The following is a 19,360-nucleotide window of genomic DNA, read 5'->3' as shown; positions in this document are numbered from 1 at the left end:
CCTCACTCCCTTCCTGAGATAGACACACACAGTGAAAGAGCATGTGAAGAGGAGGAGATAATGAATGTGGGATACAGAATGAGGAAGATGAGTCAGTCAGTAGAGGGGGAATGAGTGGACAGAATGTTGGAGGCAGGGAGGGAGGGAGGAAGAGGGAATAGATGCAGGAGAGCCTGCACTCAAAGTTTTTAAACTAACTTTGGTGTCTGTTCCACATCTGGAAACGATTATAAGAGGATACCTGACTGCAAGGTGATGTCAAAGCTGATCAATTGCACAGTTTTATCGCTGGTGGCCTCAATCAACAAGCAGTACCCTATCAATGAAGAGACAGGCCCAAACAACTGTTTGCATTTATTTTTCTGAACAATTTAAGTAAAGTCTGCAAGTTAGGTTTTCTTGCACTTGTTTCCTGCCAAATTGCCAATGTGGCCCATGGTACATAAAATTTGTGAACCTCCAGCTCTGCCTGAATGTGGACATGGGTGGGGGAAACTCACTGAGAAGCAGTAACCTTTGTCCCTCAATTCTAACTCCAGTAAAAATGGACTTTACAATGGAAAGATGGCAGCCAGTTCTCTTAGCAAGATTCCATAGGTCTTACCCAGTCAGATCCTGGCATACACTACTGTTGCCCAAAGAGCTCCCTTGTGGTAACTATTTCTCTGTTGGACTGAAATAGATTTCCCTTTTCACTATCCACCTTTTGGGGATGCCATGGATCTAGCCATTAAAAATGTGGCTGAGAAGTAACACTCTTGTCAGGACAAATTTTAATTAAAGTGCTACCCGACTCACCAGTGGATGCTTGTGCCAGCAGTGGACCTTTCTACCAGCTTGATGAAGCTGTTGCATGAGAATCAAAATTAAAGATAAAAAAATTGTTCTTCATTAGAAAAATAAGAATATTCTAATGGGGAGGGTGGAGAGTGAAGATTTTGCACTATTAGGAATAGAAAGCATAATGGTGAAGTGCATGTGTATACAAAAAGGGATGGTAAACAAGGGGAAAGCAAAAGAAGAGTCTCCATGGTGAATGAAACTCTTGTCTCCTTAAGTCCTGATGCATTGGTGCAGTGAGGAAGGGCCAGGAAAGGAGGCTTTGTCTTTAGGAAGTGTCAAACAATAGAAAAAACCAACAATAGAAAATGGTTTTAGAAGAGCCTTTAAAATGAGTTTTATTGTCAGAATTTTACAAGTTGCCTTTAGAGGCTTCATACAAGAACTCTGTTGCAAAACTCTAATAAATAGTTTGCCCCAAGTCCCAATTTTTTTTTAAAATAAAATAAAAACCAAACCAAACGTAAAAATAGAAGAGAATAAGCAAGACTTCAGGATGCTCAGGGATGTTAGCAATATTTCTGATTTACAAATAATATCAGGCATTATACAAATCTCCTTCATACAAGTAATTTTTTAAAAAATAACAGGACATTCTCAACCTTTACAAAAGCACTCGAGAAATAGTTCCAAATAGATTCATTTCCATGACAAAACATCATCAGAGAAGAATTCCATGGGGATTATCACCACAAATTAAGCTTTAGGTCAAAGTGTAGCAAGTTCCTGTGTAGTAGGATCAAAGAGCATGAAAAAGTGCATCAGAGAGAGCTTGGAAGATTCCCACTGATGATTTCGAGAGAGTGGGTGACTGGGGAAGAAGGGGAGGCTATACCTGAAATGGACAAATAATACAATGTTACTTGTATAAGGCAATGTGTGTTTCAATGTGAGGGTATTAGTGGATGCATACAGAGAAGGGCAAAGATGATACTTCACTGCATGTGGCTTGCATCAATATCTGTGCAGGTTGTAGTACGAGTTATATTGTGACACCAAAAAAGTATTTCTGGAGAGGTGACATTTTATGGCAAGTTTATAGCTCCTTCAAAGAAAAACAAGTTAATCCTCCTGATGCCAGGCAGGCAGGGAAATCTTATGCTAGCCAGTTGCTCTGGGAAATCCAGACATCAGAGAGCCAAAAGTTAAAATACTGCTTTCCTCCTTGTCCCACTACTTAAGGAAGGGGACAAAGTCTCTAACTACAGCTTTATATTTCTCCATTTGTGTTATCCATAACAAGGTTATTAAAGGTTTACTAATGCCAAAGACCTGCTATATAGTTGAGATTAATAAACATTTCTTTTGCCTTTTTTATTTGAAAAGTTCTATGACCAAGCTGGGTGGGGAGGGAAGGGCAGGTGCAATGACATGGCATATATGGTGCATTAGAAAATGCATACAGTTTGGAGAAAAAAATCAAACACTTTACAGCATCAGCCAAGGACCTACTACACATAGGTAGGTAATAGATCCCCAGGTAGGGGAGGGACGGAGACAATGCTTAAGCAGAAGTACAGCAGTTATTCTCAGTATTCTCTCAGTCAGCCTGATGCAGTGTGCCATTTAGCATGCCAAGTTGCACTATTCTTAAAGTACCTGGCAACCATTGTTTCCATAGGAAACAAAGGCAATTAGAAGTGCTAATGCAAGGACGTGTGATTATCTGACTCATCCATGGCTCAAGTGTCTAATCTCTCTTCCAATATTCTGATGCGGATTGTACTGTACCATACACTATAGGCATATGTTCTGTATAACATGTGAAGATAGCACTAGTGATCAAGCACAAATCATTCAGGAGACACCTAAAACATTTTTTACATCCCCTTGTCTGTGGCATACTTCAGAAAACAATGTAAGAAAAGCAGCAAAATAAACGTTTCTTTCTAGTTTCCTAGGAGTCATAATATTTATCAAAGCAGCAAGGAAAAGCAGATTACCTGAAACAGAGAGAAAGGAGTTAACAGAAATAAATAGAGGCAAATAGACCGAACAATTCTGGTCCAGCCTCCAAATAATTTTGTACATAACAGGTAAGGAGATAATGTGCAAAAAATAAAGACATTCACATTTTAGTAGTTCAACTTTTATTTTACCTTTTTTAAATTATTTGTTTTTCTACAAAAGACAGACAACGATTGTTGATCTGCGATTGTTCTGAGTGCGTGCAGAGGCGCAAAAAGGAGTCATCAGAGTACATAGGACAGGGAAGTACTCTGACTATACTTTCACATATCATGATTAAGGTGGCATTAAAACTAAGTCCCACTAACAATTATTTATAACTGATGTTTTCCTTCCCCATTTACTGTTCTCAGTTCATATCAATCGTATTGAAAACCCATTCAGTGAATTTCTTCAGTTTCTCAGATGCACTCTGGGACTCCTCCTGTAACCGTAAGTTGTCTTCTCGCAAATGTTGCACTTCTGCCTGAAGATTGGCTTTGTCTTCTTTTTCCTAAGGGAGGAGAAAGAATATGAGAGCTCAGTGGTCATGTCCGGTCACATTTCCTGCTCTTGTCAACAAGGAGGACTCCATCCTAGAGAGATATTATATAGTTTTGTTTCCCAACTTTATAAAAGCTTTAAGTGTGTAGACACTCGTGTTCCTGGCTTTAGGGTATTCTAGACCCATGGGCTGTGTGGTGACATTCTTTCCTCCCTATGCTCTTTCAGCACAGATTGTTGGGATTTCTCAAGACTAAATTCTAATGTAAATGCTAGCTCTGCAAGTGATCACCTGAAAATGGTCACAATCTATTCCATGCTAATACAGACGTCCTATGGTATGACTGCTGAAGAGAACTTAGTAAGAGATGGCAAACACCTCCATGAATACTGTACTGCATAAGAGACCTTTGACCTGAACACAGCAAGATCCTTTCTGCACAGAAGCATGTATTTCACCATTAGAAAGTAGATGTGCTAACTTTACCTCTTACTTCCTAACACCACTGTGTTTAAAAAAATAAAATACCTGGACTATGATCTAAGGAAAGAAGTAAAGAAATGCAATTTTCTCAACAAAGGATGAGACTGTTACAAATTTGGGGGTGGTGGAAAAGGTTTATAACATGACTAGTACTGCCTAGCAACAACATATTTACACCTTACAGGCTTCCTGTAGAATATATGTTTACCCGCTTTAAATCCTCTTGGAGCATCTTCAGCAAACTTTCCAGTTGGTCCACTTTGGAAGCGAGAGTAGGAGGAGACTCTTTACTGTTGGAAGCAGGAGATAAAGACAATATTGGCAGGATTTTCTGTATCCTTCTTCGCTTCTAACTCTAGGCTGGGAAACTGCTCGAAATGCAGGTGTGATACATTCTGAACATATATTTTTACTTAAAAATGTTCACCAAAGGCCTCGACTGCTAACAGAAATGGTATATGCATGCTTAGGCAGCACAATCACTCAACGAAATGGCTATTAGCAGTCACTGAAGACTCATCATTTGCTTTCTCTCTCTATCCATTAGTTATGGGATAATTACATACATCTTGGAATGAGACTGCCTTGGACACTGTTTTAAACATCTCAGATGAAAGAGAACCTTCAGAAACATGCTATTTTCACAAAGGCAGGGATATACTCAGCATTTTTGTGTTTTCTCTCTCCTCTGTTTTTCTTTTGTAAAAAAAGTCATAAGAGATTTAAAAGTTTATTGCAAATCAAAGCATCTCTCCATCCTGTCCTCCCTGGGGTTAGTTTAAAAAACTTACCTGTCCAAGATATTTACTCACCCTGCGTAAGGCTTCATCTGTGCAGTAAGCTGGTCCTCAGTCTGATCACTATTGGAAGCAGCACTCACAGGTCTGTTGTTTTCATCACTAGCAGCAAAGAATGAGGCTCGCTGAACTGAAGAAAGAGAGAGACACACACAATTGTAAATGTAATGATAATTTGCTTTTACATATTGGAGAATCTGCATTTGAGGATCTCAAAGCAACACAAACATTAAATATCACAACACAACACATGACATATGTAATCAAAGTAGCAAGTTAAGATAGCTGAACGGAGGCACAGAAATATTCAATACAACACTTGCTCAAAGTGACAAAGCAAGCTAGTGGCAAAAAGAAATAAAATCAGAGAAACCCATCTCACTGATCTACAACCTTCACCCCTTTATATTGAAATGGAACCAACATTTTGAAAGGTACAAAGTCACTCCTGTAAAAGAATATAAGGTACTCCTTTCACTAAGAACTGCAGCACACACAGTGATTTGAACCCCCTGTGGCAAAAGAGTTTTAGAGCCATCTTATGGCTTCATATAGCACTATTCAAGTAGCTTGGCAAATCATCATTTTTCCTAGAAAGAAGGTATTTTCCACATTTTTATGGTTGTCAGAATTACATGGAGAAAGTGAAGAGATCCTGATCATTTTTTATTTGTTATATTTGTTTATTGTTAATCCTTTATAACATGTTTTGAGATAAAAAAAATTGAAAAGAAATCTCCCCTCCTCCACCATTTGGTTTTTTCCTTATAACTCTTTATTTATGAAGTTTTAACAAATTTACAAATCATTACCATACCATTTTTGTTTAGGGAAACACCATGAAATGATACATCGCTTTTAGGCTTCCTAGCAAAAATGGTCAGACTCAAAGAAATGAAGTAACATCTTATTTGCTAGCTACTAATGGCCTCTCACTGGAAAGAGAAAAATAGTCTTCTTCTATTTGGCAAAGGTTTTATTCTGTGTTTTGAATACGGCTAAAATTAACATGGCAGTTTTCTTTGACAGAGTTTTGCCATGTCCATTTTTAAAAAAAATGAAAAACGCAGGAGAACTAGATGGCTTAAGAATTTAGTAACAGCACATGAAGGTTTTCAATTCAGCTGTTAGTGACTAGAAGCCAGCTGGGATGAGTTGGAGAGCCCTGCCTAGTTTCCAGTCAACAGGTGTCCAAAATCAGAAAAAGCACCAATTATTTATTCTAATTGGTACTTGCAAATCCAACACTGACATTCAGCACACAGGCCACTGCACTGAGTTGACATAGAAACTGGATAATTTGACTCTCCAGGTCAGGTTTGAAGCCCATTTGAGGAGTAGTGGGAGGAAGCTGACAATACACTGCCCATGCTTTACCTGTTCCATGAGTAGACAGAGGATTGACAATCAGACACCTTTCACCAGAATTAATGCATACAAACTTTTAATGAAAAATAAAAGAGTGGATTCAGTGCCTAGGAAAGCGAGGAACACTAAAGTCAAGTAAACTGTGAACAAGCCTAGGAAAAGAGATGGCCTATCATAGTAAATAGCACTACAATGGTGGCATTGTTCTAATCCTTATTTGTGCATTTCACAAATTATCTGAACAATTTCATTTCCCTCTGTGAATTAAGATAGGATCAGAACTCTGTTCTCTAGAGGTGAATGGCAAGTACAGTAATCCATGCATCACAGAGTTCCCAGGTTAATGTCACAGCATGTTCTTACATCACTGATTGATATCAGCACTAATTAGGGAATACTGTGTGTTAGTTACTCATACTGCTGCTATTGTAGAACTAGAAGGGGTACAGAAGAAAGTAGGTTACTTAACAGTAACTGCAGTTCTCAGAGTGCATTGCCTGCAGGTATCCACATTCTTGGTGTCCATGCAGCAGAACATCCAAAAAAGCAGGGATCAGTGGAAGCAACTTCATGAGGTAGAACAGCATTTATGTAGAGATTTGAAAAAGTGACTTTTGATTAGAGTATCCATACAACTTTTCCCATCAGATTCTAACAATTTTAAAATAGTTTACACTTTGAGCTAAAAATCTTTAGCGTTTCTTTAAATTCCAGTGCATCTTGGCAACATGCATTCCTCTTCAGTTTACTAGTTGTGAAGGAGATGGAAAGCACCACAGGATAAAGTGATATCCATGTGCAAGTCCATGTATTTGGAGGTATGCTAAGGGGAGAATAGCAATGGAAAGGCATGTGCCAGCAAGGCAGACTTTCCGAATTACTTTGGCAATGAACTACAACTATAATACAAAAACTTCTTTCTAGTGCAATCTGCAGTCATTAAAGTAACTGCACTCTTTTCCACCACTGCTTGGCTTCACTCTGCACTTTCATGCCAGATGGCTGTCCATGCCTGCTGTGGTCTTTGTGACTGGTCTTTATTAATGAAAAGTATTCAGTTACACAGAAATGCAGCGAAATCATTTTGTTTCAGCTATAGTACTGAACCTGCAGCATGATTCAAATGTAAAGAAATGGCATCTGAATATTATAAGCAAACATGTATTAGGCTGTTGCAATTTGGATTGCATTTTCAAAAGAACTTGGACTTCAGAGTAGAAGAGAAGCTAAGAAATAGAAAAAATATCAGAATTAAAAAACCATCCTTAGTGAGGTATATAGTAGCATATAAGCTTTCCAAGTCAAGTATTTTGAATACTTACCCTCAAAGGCTTTGGCAGCATCTACCAAGTTTGACCAGTCCAGGTCGGAGGCAGAATCGGGCAAGGGCATAAGACCCGGGTCTGGCATGGGCTGCTTTCTCTGATCCTGGATGTCTGTGAGGGAGCTGTCTGAGGCAGAGAACTCTCCTGGAGCAATGCAGAACAAAAATGAAATAATCAAAAATTCAGCCATTTGCCTCACAGAAAGTTTCTTCATTTCCAGATAATAAAGAACTGAATCCCTATTCCTTTTCTGCTTTTCTGGCATGTAGTTTTTCAAACCTGCACAGACACCATTAAGAGCAGCAGTGAGACTGATCAGCCATGTCATTCTGCAAGTTAGCTCTTTGGGGACTGTGTTAACCTCTCACTCTCAGATTCAGTTCCTTCCAACATGCCCAAGATCTGCAGACCAGCACTTGGAAATCCAGGCTCTCATCTGACATTGTACACTGCAGATTCTTGTACCCCAACAGCTCATGTCCCCTCATGGGCCTGATAAGCGTTAAAAGACTCAGCAATCTGCAGGCTCTAGGACAGCATCCCTGAACACTTTCTCTCATGGAATTAAAGGAAAATGAAATCTGAAATATTTGTAACCACTGACAAAATTATTTGTTTCAAAGGTGTTAACTGGATTGTCAGATAAATCAGAATATTTCTAGCTCATGTTTTCCCCTGCACATAATATGAAGAGCTGCCTTGAGGATGCAGTTGTTATTAATATGCTTAAAATTAACAAAATTATGAGTAAATGGAAGCTAACAAATATTGGGTGGCATTAAATATCCAAAAAGAAAAGGAGTACTTGTGGTACCTTAGAGACTAACAAATTTATTTGAGCAGAAGCTTTCGTGAGCTACAGCTCACTTCATCAGATGCATTCGGTGGAAAATACAGTGGGGAGATTTATATACACACACAGAGAACATGAAACAATGGGTTTTATCATACACACTGTAAGGAGAGTGATCACTTAAGATGAGCCATCACCAGCAGCAGGGGCGGGGAAAAGGAGGAAAACCTTTCATGGTGACAAGCAAGGTGGGCCATTTCCAGCAGTTAACAAGAACATCTGAGGAACAGTAGGGGGTGGGGTGGAGGGGGAGAAATAACATGGGGAAATAGTTTTTACTTTGTGTAATGACTCATCCATTCCCAGTGTCTATTCAAGCCTAAGTTAATTGTATCCAGTTTGCAAATTAATTCCAATTCAGCAGTCTTTCGTTGGAGTCTGTTTTTGAAGTTTTTTTGTTGAAGGATAGCCACCCTCAGGTCTGTAATTGAGTGACCTGAGAGATTGAAGTGTTCTCCGACTGGTTTTTGAATGTTATCATTCTTAACATCTGATTTGTGTCCATTTATTACATATCTATTCAGGTGACACCATCATAGGGCCTAATCACATCAACCACACTATCAGAGGCTCGTTCACCTGCGCATCTACCTATGTGATATATGCCATCATGTGCCAGCAATGCCCCTCTGCCATGTACATTGGTCAAACTGGACAGTCTCTATGTAAAAGAATAAATGGATACAAATCAGACGTCAAGAATTATAACATTCAAAAACCAGTCGGAGAACACTTCAATCTCTCAGGTCACTCGATTACATACCTGAGGGTGGCTATCCTTCAACAAAAAAACTTCAAAAACAGACTAACGAGAGACTGCTGAATTGGAATTAATTTGCAAACTGGATACAATTAACTTAGGCTTGAATAGAGACTGGGAATGGATGAGTCATTACACAAAGTAAAACTATTTCCCCATGTTATTTCTCCCCCCCCACCCCACCCTCCACTGTTCCTCAGATGTTCTTGTTAACTGCTGGAAACGGCCTACCTTGCTTGTCACCATGAAAGGTTTTCCTCCTTTCCCCCCCCACCCCCCGCTGCTGATGGCTCATCTTAAGTGATCACTCTCCTTACAGTGTGTATGATAAAACCCATTGTTTCATGTTCTCTGTGTGTATATAAATCTCCCCACTGTATTTTCCACCAAATGCATCCGATGAAGTGAGCTGTAGCTCACGAAAGCTTATGCTCAAATAAATTTGTTAGTCTCTAAGGTGCCACAAGTACTCCTTTTCTTTTTGCGAATACAGACTAACACGGCTGCTACTCTGAAACCTGTCATTAAATATCCAGTTCTATTTAAACTCTCTCTCACCAAGGACATGTAAATAAGAAAGACAATTTATGGGTCACTCAAATGTTTGGGTCCTTTTATTCTGGAGGCCTGAATTTTACAGAAAACTGAAAATTCCATTTTGATGACGATCGAATAAAACCCCTGCTTTAGAATAAGAGTCTTGACATTTCCAGTTCAGTGCAAAGTAGAGAATGACAGAGCAGCCAAGCTTCTTTTGGAAAATACAGAGGTCTAAATGAAAGGAGACCCTGTATAGCCTGCTCTCTTTTACGCCCACGTGGGATACAGGCACTCTTTCCACAAGTCAGTTACAAATGTAATTCAGTCTAAAAATATATTTTAGTACCTATGGAGAGAAGAAGTAAAGTGAGCTTCATCCCTCCCACCTCACTATGAGAATTATGTTAAACAGCAGCAACTATTTACAAAAATGTCAACTTTAATACTGATTGAAGAGTTGACTTCAATAGTTTTGATGTCTAGGAATGAGAGGCAGCTGAAAATTATGTAGATATTTTTTCCAGCATTGTCACCAGTTGAAGAAAACATATTCTATGACTCTGAGAACAATCAATGGACAAACAGTATTCCCTCTGATGCAGGGGGAAGTTTCTTTTCCCAGTTATATGGTTGGGGTGAGATAGGTTAGACAATACTGTGCTTTAATTCATGGGACCTTATTTTAACAGCAACAGTTATGGTAAAACTAGTACTCCTAGTGACAGATAAACACAGATTTGGAAAGAGTAGGGTGATATACTAGGAGCCAGAATTTCCTGCATCTACAACTAGTCCATTATTTGTACTCTGGTTATCTGTTTTTTGGAGTAGAGAGTTTGGGTTTTTTAGGCTAACCCAAGTCCTTTGGTGCACTGAAGACTCCTTTGGCATTTGCCTGCTTGATCCAGTCCGTCATTTTTTTTTTAAATTCTGATCACCACATTATTTGAATTTCAGACCTGCCTGTCAGGTCACAACATCAGTGTGGGCAGTGCTGCAGCTCAAAATTCAAGCTGGAGAAGATCAGAGACAACATTCTAATACCGAGAATTGGGGAAGGAGATTCAGTACTTCAGCTAGGATAAAAGAGGACTTCCCCAAAGACCAGGGAGGATAGGCAGCTACTTTTCCCCTCCAACTCAGGAGTACGCAAGCTTCCATTGTTTTCCCTGGTACTGTGTAGCGGGATAGGTAGGGCTGCAGAAGCATTCTCCCCTCCTTTCTTTATCATACAATTCATATTTGATCAACTCACTAAATTTGGCAAAGAATGTCATGCAGAATAAAAAACTGGAGCTTCCATTCTTGGGAAACTGTAGTCCTCTTATCGGTCTCCTCAGCCGCTCTGATATATACTAACCACTCCCAGGCTCCAGAGTGATATTGACTAAAATCCCCACCTTCAAAGAGTTGGCAGGTTCCAACTTTGAAGAGCTGGCAGATGTTTTAGGTCTAGAGAAATGGCACATACTATAACCAACTATGCTAAAAGTTAAAGCAAAATTCAAATCAAAGAACTACCAACTACTGTAGTTTTGTTTTTAGTGCTTAAATATCTCTGGATTGAGTTGAACCTACTTGTATTATAACACTCATTCTTTTACCTAAAATATGTCACAATATGGATAAACAGAAACAGGTATACATCTCCAAAAGACATTATGGAGCATTTTTACACTGAGACACCTATTGAACTATTTCTCCAAGTGAAGGTTAAATATTCAGAAAACATACAATTACACATTTAAGTAAGCGGTGCAGTAGGAATCTGTGTAAAATCCCACCCACCTGCACCCGTCAGCAGCAATGGATTCAGCACAATGTAATCCACATTATACTGCATAAAATTACTGATGCTCTTCACTGCAGTAACAAGGGCATTTGCACTATCATCTGCACATTTTTTTTAAAACTAAGTATGGTAACTTTTTCCAGTTACCTGTTTAATGCTCGATCAAATTGCTTAAGTAAATCCAAACTCTGCAGTGTGTAGTGCAAGGATTTGAATTCAGGATCACTTGGTGCATTAAAAATTTATTAAGTGCTTTAGTACCTCCAAATGTCCACTGGCATTCATCCACCTCAGTGGTCTTTACTGTCAGTGGTACTTTGCACCTATAAACTACACATTAAAACGAGAGACACCAGAAGTAGGCAATAGTTACTTGTATGACACACAGGACGGGATCTTTGGACCAACTGCTTTTGGCAGTGGTGAAAACATGATGCTAAAGAAAAATGCAAACTTCCCCACTCCTTCCCCAAAACTATTTACCTGGCCTATTATGCAATGCTGTACCCATAGGGGGGAGGGAGGGGGGAAGGATCCAGCTTACATTCTGAGACATGGGATTTGACTCCCCTTACTTTAGCAAAATCAAGATGCAAACAACAAATAGCCGGAAAACAACTGTTTTTTGTTAAAGTAACTGTAATGGCATCTCTCCTTTGTTGTAATAAGGCTGGACATATACTTACCATGTAATGACTTCATTCCTAAAGTGTATGATGGCCTTCGTAAGGGTAGTGATTTGGGGAGAGAAGGATATGTGCTGCTGAACAGGACATCATTTGGCAGGGCTTGGTCCAAGAGCGAGGCCTGCGAGGTGAAGAAGTGTTCCCTTTGACCACTATAAATACTCTCATCTGACAAAGTCCTCTGCAAGGCACGCTTTGTGGTAGGAGTGCTAGGGAACGGAGACTGAGAGGAGGGAAAGGAGTGACTATACATTCTTAAGAGGACATCAGTACACGGTAACATTTCAAACATACACTACATTTGTTTATTAAAGCAATCTATATTTGTAAAAACAAGCAGGCTTTAACATACCCAATCTTTGTCAAACTGGATGGGACAAAGTACCACATGAACAACTCTGTTTAGATGAACATTAAGTCTAGATGTCCTATTAGACCTTTGCCATCTCTAATTTCTATTTCTATCATTCAACAGACATCTTGTAGCATATCTAACCTCAAAAAACTCCTCATGTATTCTGTAAATTAGCTCCAGACCATGTGTACTACGGAAAATGTTTACAGAAGCACGTTAAGTGATATCTAAAACAACGAGTTCTACCTCTTGTGCTATCTTCCACACACTCTGGCTAAGATGTCAATTGGCTACAAGCCCCATGTAACAGAACAATGACGAAAGTCTGACAAACTAAAATCCTTCGGAGAGCTCTGAGAAAAAATTAACAAAACAAAAATAGTTCCACTAATTGAAATTCCTAGAGCAGACATGATTATGTGCATTTTGAAGAAATACTTATCTGTTCACATAAATAAAAAGTTATTTAACCAGACGGTATTCTATTTCTGTGATTAAAACCCACACTGAAGGGTGGGATGGAAGCGGGGAGGAGGAGAAAGGTTATTGCTTCTGTACATTGGAGGACAATCTGCCAAAATGAAATACGGTTTTATCAAAAAGATCAGAAGCCCCTGCTAAAATCTGCGGTAAGTTTTGTAGTTATGGATAAAGAACCAGAAATGTAGCTAAAACGTTTTTAAAACTTGCTGACACCATCTGAAAAAACAGAAGAGAGACATTTTACATGCTAATTGTGTATTCTGCTAGTTCTTCTCCATGGGCTCATCCACACTAGGACAGACACACACGTTGGTCATTTGTCGAGCAATATGAATATTGCAGGGTGTGAACAAAGCAGGTGTCTAAAGTTACCACAGCAGAAAGGACATTGTAATGGGATTTTTGAAAACATACTGATATAAAAATTATGTGCCCATTTAGATGTGGAATTATACCTCTTTATGGGGCTCAGTGGACACAAAAATAAGACTGGCTAATTTCATTGCTATGGGGTCAGGAGGTCAAATGACCATCATGACATGAGTTTTCCATTTAAGGTTGAGTACCAGAAAAATAACTCTTGGTACCAAGGGAACAATAACAAGGGTTTTATATATGTTAGGTAGAAAACCCAGGGCGGATTAAAAAAATCAATGATTTAAAAAAAGAAAATAGTTTTTTCCTCAAAAATCATTTTATCAAAAAAATCCGATCTAAAGATAGTTTTAATTAAAATATATTATAGCTTGAAGACATCTCATCACGGAATACGGATTATAAATTCTATTTCTGTAGTATGAGACAATATATTCATGTAATGTTTAAGAAAAGTTTTGCTAATGAGTTCTAATAGTTCATGGATTAGGGACCCAAACTTATGGGGTTCCAAGGGCTTTTGCACAGATTATTTAGGTTAATCTTTCTAGCTACCCAATGGGACTCAGTGCTCAGGCTAGAAGATACCATCAGAGATGCTTAGTTTTGCAGGTCTCAAACTGTGGATTTGTGACGCCAGACATAACATGCTTGTTAACAGCAAAAATGTTTTTAAACAAATAAATAAATATAGAGAGGTGAGAAATAGTTAAATAAAACAATTTAAAATGTCTGCCTGGTGATGTTCTCCTCCTAATACAGCATGGCAAGAAAATCCTCCAAATATTAATGATTAACCTGTTGAATTGAAGATAGTTCACCTCCCACTAACTTCATAATATCTGCTTCAATTACCGTTGGTAAATGAAATAACCAATCATTCATTTTCTGATATAGCTGTAAAACTAATCTGAAAACTTTTCAAAATAAATCACTTAAAAATGTATAGTGTGTACCTTCTAAAAATGAAACCTACATCTATCTCTAAGTTGTGAAGAATATGTATTAAGGTTATAACTACCAACAAGAATGCACTTTTATGTAGAAATCCATGATTAAATCGAGTCTTCCTGACTAGTGACTTAAATCATGATTTAAATCAATTTGATTTAACTCAAATCCACTCATACAACCACTCTGTTTTCTCCTTTTGGGACCAAAAGCCCAGCTGGCAGTTTCTTGTCATGACCCAGCCAAGCCCCACAATACTTGTCCCTAGCAGGAGAGGGAAAAAAAGAAACCATTGCCAACACCAGGCAGTGCTCAACCGAAGAACATCTGCAGTGCTCCTTGTGTTAAACATCCCAGAGTAGAAACACTTGCAGCCTTGAATATTAGAAACTGGAAACATAATTAGCGCTGGAACTTTAGATTGTTAGGCTACTAATATTTGAATACGAGATGGATTTAGGAAGGAGAGACAACATGAGCAGAGAAGTGAAAAGGGAGTTAGAGCAGTGGTTCCCAAACTTGTTCCACCGCTGGTGCAGGGAAAGCCTCTGGTGGGCCGGGCCGGTTTGTTTACCTGCTGCGTCCGCAGGTTCGGCCGATTGCAGGCCAATGGGAACTGCTGGAAGTGGCACGGGCCGAGGGACGTTCTGGTCGCCGCTTCCAGCAGCTCCCATTGGTGTGGAGCAGCAAACCGCGGCCACTGGGAGCCGCGATCGGCTGAACCGGCAGGAAAACAAACCGGCCCAGACTGCTAGGGGCTTTCCCTGCACAAGCGGCGGACAAGTTTGGAAACCACTGAGTTAGAGGAAGATGGCATCGAGGTGACGGGTGTGAAGAGAGAAGAGAAGGAGAGATGGGCAGGAGAATTGAAAATGACGGGGAGAAGGAAAGGGATGAGAAGGCAGAAAGATTAGGAGACAAAAAAACTGCCTATCCTACCAGGAAACAGGACCTCTCAATTACCAAATATAAGTGCTGCAAAAAAAAAAAAAAAAAATTCAGGTAGCTAAGGAGAGCTACATTTTTTCACCTAACATGAAGTACAAATTGTGCACTGGGTAGAAATTATAATTATGTTTAAATTTTAACATTTATTTTCATTAGTGGTGATAATAGCATTGATAAAATTGAGCAGGTCACTAAGCTGAGCTGACACACTGATCCCAGTCACCAAGAAAATGAAGGATACTGGAAAGATTGAACTTGTTGTGCATAGTCAATAAAGAAAGAAGCTCACAAAAGATACACGCTATTCACGGTCTCTGGGACAATTAACAGTTTAAATGGAATTTCTTGAAAAGACAATATGCGCCCGTTTACAGGTCAGGAAGAGGGTGCTTCCCCTTATGCCTCCTTCCTCTTATAAACCACTATACTGTTAAAAAAAAAAATCTTCTCCATGGCAAACTTTTTTCTCTCCCGTCTCTAAGGTAATATTTGAAAAAAAGTCTGTATATGGAATCTGGTACTTATAAGTTTTAATAAGACTTTTTGGGTTTTGAAAAGCAGAGAAAGAAGCTGAATCTCTCTTTTGCATGGCTGCTTTGGAAACCATTTGGGCCCTGGGTGATGAGCCTGAACTGTTAATCATTGACTTAATACACCAACACTATAGAAATCAAAACACTCTCTTGAAAATGATCTACTTTATTAGTATTTAAAACTATAAAGTATTACAATTTCTGATGAAACCTTAGGAAATTTTTCTGAATGGATTTAGTATGTATGTAAAATATTTGTTTTAGGTGTTCTCTTCAATTAAGTATGTTAATCTCCTCAAAGGATGGCATAAAAAACTGCCACACCATTGCCATGGCTGGAATACCAAAACCATTCCCTAAATATTATCTTCCAGCAGTTGATAAGGCAAATGGCCAGCGTTGTGTCCATATTAAGAATTCAGGGAAGATTAAAATTTTGGATTCTGTTTTGTTATTATGGATGAGAACAGGAAAGTTTCATCTGAGAAACTTATAGGATGTTCTGAGGTGCTGAGCAGCTCCTCTAAAGAGGTGAATGCCTTCAACTCTCCTTAGCGTTGACAGTGTTCACATTTTCCAGGAGGTACACAACACTGCAGTTTCAGTTAGGCTTTTATGTTGTTTTCAACAGTGATGAACAATGCTTTATGCATGATGCACTCAGACACTAAGGAAGTGATTGGGTCCAGATCCTCAGCTGCTGTAAACTGGCATAGATCTCTGAAGTCAATGGAGCTCTGGTCCCCTGGTCTCCACCTGCCTCCTGAATTTCACTTAACAGTGACAAAAGAGGATGATCCATTTCTGTAGCATACCTTAAAATTCTTCTGGGACTCTGGCATTGGGCTGTCAAGATCTATCAGTTTCTTCAGCTCTTCCTCAACAGTGGACTGGGATACTTGTTTTGGTGATGCTCGTAGATCTCTGGCTGATGCACGCAACCGTGGATGGGCCATTTCATTGCCATCACTCTGGTGACGTCTTAAAGGGAAGGGAACAGACATGTTCAGGACCCAAAGACACTTGGGGCTGGATCTATGAACGTAATAAGCAGTAAAGCATCATCAAGATTTTCAGAGGGAAAAACGGGGTAGAGAGGGAGGGTGTGAGTACGGGAAGATTAAGATCAAGTTGTGTATAATACAGTAAAGTCCCATATAAATGAAACCTGTGAAAGGAATAAAGCTGTTGAAAGCATCAACTTCCAATGCATGAAAGAGTACCATAATAAATTTCCCTATTAAAGGGATGTACCTATTCAAAGAATGAACAAATATATAAGAACAAAGAACAATTATATAAACTAAAGTCTGTTAAATATTAGCTGAATGCTTAAACATACCAAATGTCCCTATTCTTTTAACTGGCTTCCAGTGTATAACTTGTATAAAATACTTTTTATTTTAGCTTCTATCTAGCATTTCCTTCGGTGGCCCATTGCAGTTACTGGCATCATCTGGGAATGCTGTGCTTAACACCAATAATGATTTCAAAGCATCCATAATTGCCCAGACATCTGAATCTCCACTGTAGAGGGTCAATGGTTCTGATATGCATTTTTCCAACCTCCACTTTTCAAGGTCATCTGAGACCGCAAATCACAAATCTCTTAGAATGTGGGAACAAAACGAAGAATCTAAGGGACAAAACACTCAGTGTTGAGGATGGGTTTTTCATTTGTTCAATTGATATTTTGAGTTTCATTTAAGAATTCTCTAAAGAAAAATCCTACAATTTAATAAAGATGAAATCTACTGCATTCTATAGAATTTCTATAGAAATTACTTTAAAAACTTTTACAAAGTAACGAAAAATGATAACCAAGTTATAGAATTTTTAAGCCATACTATGGAATTCTAGAGTAGAGATTCTAAAGTTCTATAGAGGTCTGATCATATCATTAAATTCTATCGGACCTTTCCATACGGGAAACTTCTCTGGATTTCAGTGCTTCTTCATGTTTAAGTTAACAACCAAACAATAGAACCAAAAAACGCTCTTACTTTCTGGTATCCATAAACCCCACAGAGTTTATTGTCCCTCCAGGTTTTTTCCATCCAATCAGGTACTTGCTAGTAGCACCCTGGCGAGGGTAGAAAGTCCTAGGACCAGAGGAGGAGGAAGAGGAGGAGGAGAAAGAAGGTGCGAGCTGTGGGGAAGTAGCAGAATGAAGCTCTTCTTTAGGTGAACTTCTGGCACTGGTGAAAACAACTGGGCTGGCAGAATGTCGTGAGCTCATGGTACTGGGAGAGAAGCATAACAAAGACAAAGCTTAACTTAAATGTGTGTGAATGCATCTTATGTAACTTTTTTAAAAACTGCATTTGATTAGCAGGAACCCAAAGTAGTATTATTGTGATGTAAAGCTAATAATAATAATAACAACTGTGCTGTTCTCTCGTACCTTCCATCAGAGGACCGCAAAGCACTTTCGAAAAACAAATGAATTAAACTTCACAAGCCACCTGTGAGGTACAAAAGTATCACCCCAAATTTACAGATGGGTAAGCTAAGGCACAAGAGGTTAAGTGACTTCAGGGTAACACAAGAAGTCTTGGCTGAGCAAGCAAGAGAACCCACGTGAGAGTCCTAGCTCCGTATTTTATCCACAAGACCAGCCTGATCAATACCAAGAGATTTTTTTAGTACCAAAGAAATCCCAATAATATACAACTCTAGAGGATATATATTACTGGCCTTATTCATTATTGCTCATAATTCAGAATCTGCTGCTGTCACAGCTGACAATGCCACCATGAGACAACACTCTCTATTATGTGATAAAAATGGAAGCGTTTGAGAGTCCTGCAAACACAAACGTTTCACTGTTACAGAAGTTTCATTTCAGTATTACCAAAAAAGGCTGGAGACTGGGAAGAGAGGATAAGTAGTTAGAGGAAACCAGAGTTTTGGTTTCTTAGGAATCAGTGTGGATGAATAGACTGAATACTACTTTGATGAAAGACTCTGGGCAACATCATCAGTACTGGAGGACTGCACTGACTGTACATTGAGGACTTACCTTCATCGAGATCCAAGACCTGAGGATTCTACAAGAGCTGAACCATTCTTCTGTGAAGTCTGTGAGTTATGTAGGCCATGATCAATGCAGTTGCTTGGGTGCCTAGCATTTTAAAGCCTAATTTTCAATTCTAAAAGTTTAAGGGAAAAAATAGGATTGCTCACCACAGTAGGAAGAGTCCTTTTGTCTTTTGTATCCTCTTACTATGAGCATTTAATCAAGAGAAACAAATCTTTTGGCTAATTCATATTCCCCCTAAACAGCATTCCAGGTGGACTGAACCTTTACCCCATGAAGCCGAATTGTTTCTAGTTTCCCCTAGTCATTTCAAGGCAGTTGCATAAGGGAGCAAGTAACATTGGGGAAAGAAGGAAAACATTGGTTAAATAGGTTATTTTCTTATTTATATCACTCTGTGTAAATAGCAAATCTGCAAGAGCAGTTTCATTAAAAAGAAGAAAAATGACTAGGCAATTAATTTGCTGTCCAGCAGACTGGGCCTTAACTGAAATTGAATGGATTGTCTTTTAATATCTCTAATTCCTGACATAATATGCTTAGGCAAAGAATGTAGAGAAACAGAGTGCCTCATTCCAGCTGGTTTGCATCATAGGAAGAGAGTCCTGGATAAAACTAGTTTTCATTTATATGCTGATATGAAAGTTAGATGCTGTCTAAGAAGGAATCGGAACATTACATTTTAAGACGACTATATATTATGCTTTAAAAAGGTGGAGGCATCTGTAACTACAGCAAAACTTCAGGTATAGATTCGGTGCTGGAATGCCATCATATAT

General features: G+C 38.9%; 1 protein-coding gene across 1 annotated transcript in view; it reads right to left on the bottom strand.

Annotated features, from left to right (window-relative positions):
- Positions 1-1,152: 1,152 nt before the first annotated feature.
- The window catches only part of SIPA1L1 (signal induced proliferation associated 1 like 1), a 365,338-nt gene continuing 347,130 nt past the window's right edge, over positions 1,153-19,360 (bottom strand). The window contains 7 exon segments of the mRNA XM_043515810.1: positions 1,153-3,301; positions 3,984-4,065; positions 4,588-4,702; positions 7,263-7,409; positions 11,897-12,119; positions 16,357-16,522; positions 17,545-17,784. Of these exon segments, the coding sequence (XP_043371745.1) occupies positions 3,158-3,301; positions 3,984-4,065; positions 4,588-4,702; positions 7,263-7,409; positions 11,897-12,119; positions 16,357-16,522; positions 17,545-17,784 (1,117 nt within the window). The 3' untranslated portion in view covers positions 1,153-3,157.

The sequence above is a fragment of the Dermochelys coriacea genome, chromosome 6 (genome assembly GCF_009764565.3).
Source record: "Dermochelys coriacea isolate rDerCor1 chromosome 6, rDerCor1.pri.v4, whole genome shotgun sequence".
NCBI lineage: Eukaryota > Metazoa > Chordata > Testudines > Dermochelyidae > Dermochelys > Dermochelys coriacea.
The sequence above is the reverse complement of the archived record's forward strand: the minus strand, read 5'-3'. Positions and strand labels throughout refer to the sequence as shown.